Source organism: Aquarana catesbeiana, linkage group LG06, assembly GCF_042186555.1.
Source record: "Aquarana catesbeiana isolate 2022-GZ linkage group LG06, ASM4218655v1, whole genome shotgun sequence".
NCBI classification, from domain to species: domain Eukaryota; kingdom Metazoa; phylum Chordata; class Amphibia; order Anura; family Ranidae; genus Aquarana; species Aquarana catesbeiana.
Window position 1 is genome coordinate 334,946,608 of NC_133329.1, and position 6,173 is coordinate 334,952,780.

Here is a 6,173-nt window from a genome sequence, read left to right on the forward strand (position 1 = left end):
TTCCTGACTTTTTTTTTTTTTTCTTCTCTCCCTTCTCTCTCTCTTTGCCTTTCCTCCTTCTCCAGCCTAAGACGCTGCAATGGGTAATCACAAAAGAAAAGCAACACAGTATCCTTGAACCTTTTCAATAGCAGAGCCAGAGATATTCAAATAACTAGCAAGGACCATTTCACCGCATGGACCCATAAGCATTGGCAGACCCCTATTTGCATATATCAACTGTCTTTGAAAAGAAGGGGGGGGGTGAAAGCAGTTGCCTTTCCTAAACATTAAACAGAGCAGTTATCAAATCAAGTGCTGGTTTTTGGAAGCGTCGAAATCGGTTTTGGGTTTCATGTGTGCTTGGCCCTCAGCGTTTGACATGCAAATTCCGCGCAGTTAATTTAGACAATTAAAGGCGATCTTCAAGGGAGCTTTTTGTCCCGCAGAATATTCTCACTTTTCCCCCTGGACCAGCGCAGATAAAGTTGGCCAGAACAAATGATGTCTAGCAGATTAATTAGATATTTGATAAGACATGAATCCCTAATGAGGGTGTACAAGACACAGGAGGCTTGCTGTGTGTTCAGAGTCAAAATTAATAACATTGAACACGATTCTCATTTGGGCATGAAATGTAGGCTGTGGAGTATTTATTGTAGTGATCTGGTCCTTGGGGACTGGCTGCAAAAAGACAGATTTCCCCCCACTCTGTCCAAGATAATTGATTTCTGAATATATATATATATATATGTGTCTGTGTGTATATATATAGATATATCTATATATATATAAAAATATATATAGATATATCTATATATATTATATATATAAATATATATAGATATATAAATATATATCTATATATATATATAGTTATTATATAAATAGAACAACAAAGATGAATAAGAGAGGTGTAGCTATAGCTATGAATGCTGTATATTACATTTAAGCATATTTATGAAAGAATGAAAAAAAGAGAAAATAAGTCAGGTAGAAGTCAGATAAGATGAACAAAAAAAGTAGAAAAGAAAGAAGGAAAAAAATATAAATATAAGTAAAATAAAAAGGAAAGGAAAGAAAGAAAGAAAGAAAGAAAGAAAGAAAGAAAGAAAGAAAGAAAGAAAGAAAGAAAGAAAGAAAGAAAGAAAGAAAGAAAGAAAGAAAGAAAGATGTTTTATTGAAATATATTTCTAAATAGTACACATTCTATAATTTTCTATCGAGAAGGTAAAGTAAGATTTAAAAAAGTAGGAAAGGAAGAAAGAAAATAAATAAAGAAGAAAGGAAAGAAAGAAAGAGAGAAAGAAAGAGAGAAAGAAAAAAGAAAGAAAGAAAGAAAGAAAGAAAGAAAGAAAGAAAGAAAGAAAGATGTTTGTGAAACATTTTTCTAAATACATCTATCTATCTATCTATCTATCTATCTATCTATCTATCTATCTATCTATTTCTCCTCTCTTTCTCTCTCTTTTTCTATATATATATATATATATATATATATATATATATATATATATATATATATATATATATATATATATATATATATATTTAGTGTATTTAGAATGTATGGTGACCATTTAGAATGATATATTTAGGTGTATAATGGAACCTCTATACCATTCTCTATACCATCCAGTTTTTACAAGGTTTTAGATGTTGGGTTCAATACTACTATAGTCTGTCGACTATAAAAACACAGAAATGTATGTGTTTCAGGACTTGTAGAATTTAAAAACTACAGTTTCTCTTCAATTTAAAATAAAAAAGGCCGAGAATAAAAAAACATGTTGATCAGACTTCTTTAATAATAGGAAAATCAAAATATGATCAAGGTTATTTTTTTTATATATATAGTACAGATAAAAGCATTTATTTTTTTTTTCCTTGAATTTAATTTACCTGTCTGTGTCAAATGTTTAAATCAACATATTAAATATCTTTTACATATATATATTGACTTTCACAAAGTGCATCGGAAATTAAAATAATTAAAAAAAAAAGAAGAAAAAAATAACTCCTGAATTTCAGGAATCCACCAAATAGAAACTATTTCGATAATGACAGTTATTACATGGGCAATGGAAAATAAACACAAACTCTGGGGAACTTATTTATACAGCTTAATGGAAATACAGAGAATGTCCAGAGAATTCCTATTTTTTGACGTCGTGCTTCTCACCTTTATGTCTGTATTATTATTTTAAATAAGGATAAAGAATTCGATTTGGAATAGATCTCACTTATGAACGTCATAATCCAGTAGGGCATAATTATGGGTCCGTGTTGTCTGTAAGAATGTGAAAACCAGGACAGGAAAAAAAGTAGATTTGAGTCAGTGACTTTCCTCCACTGATGCTATTGCTGTCGTCTCTAAAAGTTTGCAGAATGATCTGCCATTTTTTTGCCAGCACAAGCTAGTCCAGTGCAATTCAGCATGGAATTATTGCACCTTCACAGTGCTACCCAGAGTCTCTGTGTACCACCCACCCCCAGGAGTCATCTTGCCCCAGAGGTGGCATCACCTGCACTGCGCCCAAGTCCAAAGTCGCTCTGCGCCTCATAGGTGGCTGCCTTCACTGGGATGGCTCAGTCTGCGCCACAATAAAAAAAAAAAGTGGCCGCTTCCTAGGAGTCATTGCCTGAGTCTTTCCCTGGCCGGACCCCATCCAGGATGAGTTCTGGGGATTCTGATCTGGGGGTCTCTAGGTTGCTGGCGTCTGTGTCGCTATCGCTGCCCTTCTTGCCCCCTCCGCCGGCTCCTGCGTTGTGCGTCTTGATATGTTTGCTGAGATGGTCGCTGCGCATGAAACGCTTGTTGCAGACGGGGCAGGCGAAGCGCTTCTCTCCGGTGTGGGTGCGGAGGTGCCGCTGGAGCTCATCGGAGCGGGTGAACCTCTTACCGCAGAAGAGCCAATTGCAAACGAAGGGTCGCTCCCCCGTGTGCCAGCGCAGGTGAGCCTTCAGATGCGACGTCTTGCCGTATACTTTGCCGCAGCCGGGGATATGGCAGCTGTGCAGACCTTTCCTTCTAAGGCTCGCCCCCGCGGGACCTAGCCGCTCCGCTTCCTGGCAATTCGGACAATCGCACGTGGCTCTGCCGGAGTACCTGCGCGCGGAGCGTCCTGTAGCTCCGCTGCCTGGTCCAGAGGCCCCCGAGAGCATAGAGGTGCCAGAGTCCGGGTAAGAGGGCAGTACCGGTTTGAAGCCCTCTTGGGAGAGTAGGTGCTGCCCGGTGGAGAGCAGATGGGAGGCAGCGCTGGAACCCAGCCCAGTGGAGCTGAAGGCTGAGTGGGTAAGGGAGCTAAAGTCCGGGCTGTAGCCACTGAGCTGGCCATGGGGCCCCCCAGAATGTAGGGCCCCTTGCAGAGCAGCTGCGGCGGCTGGGGGGTTCTGCACCTCCAGCCAGGTGCTGGGGCTGGCAGCGTGCACATCCCACCAGGCTGAGGCCCCATTGGCCACCTCGGAGTGAAAGCCTGACTTGTACCAGGACTCATACGGGTGAGCCATGCCCACGCGGGGGTACAGTCCATCAGCTGCCCCATGCATTTTGGAAATGAAGGCGGACTGGCCTGCTTCCTGCGGGGACACCCCAGAGGCATTGGAGAAGAGGCCACTATAGTCACTGCTGAAGGCTGAGGAGGTTGGGGAGGTGGAGGCCAGGCAGAAGGCGCTATTGGCGGTGGCACCCCCTCCTGTTAGAGCGCCAGAGGCCCTGCTGGTGGCGACTGTGAATCCCCCAAGACTGGAGCCCAGGCTGCAGCTGGATGAGGACCTTTTCCACGGGTGGAAGCCTCCCTTAGCAAAGGCGCTGGACTCTGGCAGGCTGCTCAGGGGGCTGGTGTTCCCAATCTTGTTACAGGTGGCAGCCAGCATGGCCAGAGGAGTTGTCCCAAATCTTGGCTCTTCCTAGGGGGACACAAACAAGTACATCATCATAATACATCCTCATCCAAGCTGGCACCATCCCTGGCTTCATCACCACTTCCCTTCCAGCCTGCCCCTGCCAACTACTCCACACCAGGTGCTATCCTGCTAATTAGCCCAGGTGCACATTGAGCCAGTGCCATAGACCCAGGAGTAAGCATGGGTTCCAGAGACCTGGAGGAGAGCAACCAACATCCCCAAACACAAACAACTTAACCCTTCCCTTAGCACAAGCCTTCAATCCAACCCATACCATCTGCCACCCTTATGCATAACTGAAGTACCAAAAACATTTTATTTTTTATTACTGCTTTTGCTTCTTCTTTCTTTTGGTCATAAAATACCAACATCCCACCAATATACATTGTACATATAATAACATTATGCGATGCTAACACACTCAATTTCCTTGATGTATAGTGTTTACCTAATACGAATTTTATGGGTGATTTGTTGGAAATATTTGCAATATTTGTCATTTGTGTCATTACAGTTGTAAGAACACAAACTATGATTTTTACTTTTAGCAAATTACAAGGTCAATTTTGATATACAAAATAGTTTGTTCTTGTTTTGTTTTATTCTTTTTTGTTTTGAGTTTGTTTTATTTTTGTTTTGTTTTTGCTGGGATACATGAAAGATTTTACACTACAAAGATTTTTTTTTCCCCAGAAGAGGATACCAATTTATGCTGATTATTTATTGTTCATCGTTAGCTATGTATACAGCAGCAGACCCTTCCCTCATTATCAGAAGCCTGGCAGGCGATATGAGTGACCTGTGATATTAGATAATGTCAGACAGACAGGGAGCCACATCCTATGGAGTCCTGAAATGGAAGGATGGGGGACCTGATTTTATTGCAGGTCCTCAGGATCGTGTGCCAGAGCTTTTGAGAAGCACAAGGCAACCGCAGAGTCAAATAATACATAAGTGCTGGCTGCTTGTATTGATGTGGTAATGGTTCAGGGATTAGGAGAAATGATATCGTTCAGGCTGCATTGTTGTTAACGAAATAAAATAAATTCAATAAACTTTCTCTTGCCTGGGAGGGGGGGAAATGCTGAATAAAGTTAAGTCAAGGCTATCCTTCACCTATATTATTATTTGTAGCATTATTAATAATACAGGATCTGCTGCCAGAATGGTTATATGCTATTTACAGACTTATTGGTAGAGAAAAGTTTTATTTTCCTATTTGTAACTTTTTTTGGGGGGGGGTAGGATAAGTTAAAGATCAGATTGAACTTACCCCAAGTATAGACGTAGCCATAGCCCGTCGCTTGCCCAGGTGCGGAGAAGGATGAGTTGCCCGGGGTCAGTAGCTGGCAGCCCTCTGCCTTCTGCTCCTTAGCACGGGTTGCTGGGAGTGCGGATCCTCCTCCTGTCTGCGGCGGACTAGACTCAGGCTTTGCGCTGGCAGCGCCTGCTTTGAAGTACCGCTGGCTGCCGCTCTCGGCCAATCAGAAGGCTTCGAACGCCGACTGGGAGCTGCGTCGCAGCCAATGAGAGGCGACGTGGTGCAAGAAATCAGTGCTCTTACAAGCCTGGCTGTTCAAAGGAGGGGAGGAATTGGAAGCTCCATTGCCTAGGAGTCCGGGGAGGAAAAGAAAAAAAATGGTGAAATGGGATTAACCTTCTCCTGTCCGGAGGGAGCTACTTAGATCTCATTGCTTTCTGTCCTACAGGGGGTTAATAAGCCCCCTTAAAAAAAAAAAAGAATGCCCAGATTGTTGTGCATACATCTAATAACTCACAAATTCCTACAACATTTTTGGTTGTCCAAATGCCAACAGATTCTGATACACAAAAATAAATAACAGTGTCTGCTTAATTACACTGGTCAATTCCAGTTTTTCTTTAACATCCTAATCACATTCATTTTCTACCACCTTTGGGCAAACTACAAATTATTATTGTTATTATTATTTGGCCATCTCCCAATTTTCGTTTTTAAAGAACATGATGCCTACATTGCTGTCATTACTGATCTCACAGGTAGCTCATCCCCAACAATTCTCTATTTTTTTCGTTTATTTTAATTCCCCATAGTATATTGATAATATAAAAATTTATTATGTGTATTATACTTTTATATATAGCAGAAATCACACACACACATATATATATATATATATATATATATATATATATATATATATATATATATATATATATATATAGACACACATTTATTTTTGTTAACTATTTTTTAATTGTGACTACAGCTTTCATATGTTTCTTTGCGATAGTGAGGGTTGTCACTC

The 6,173-nt window shown here is 41.0% G+C and overlaps 1 protein-coding gene across 1 annotated transcript; it reads right to left on the reverse strand.

Moving 5' to 3' along the window:
• Positions 1 to 1,767: 1,767 nt before the first annotated feature.
• Positions 1,768 to 5,343, reverse strand: SP9 (Sp9 transcription factor). The gene is made up of 2 exons (XM_073633867.1): positions 5,159 to 5,343; positions 1,768 to 3,888 (listed from the first exon to the last, which is right to left on the reverse strand). The coding sequence occupies exons 1-2, from the start codon at positions 5,177 to 5,179 to the stop codon at positions 2,608 to 2,610; spliced, it is 1,302 nt and encodes a 433-aa protein (XP_073489968.1). The 5' UTR covers positions 5,180 to 5,343; the 3' UTR covers positions 1,768 to 2,607.
• Positions 5,344 to 6,173: the final 830 nt, after the last annotated feature.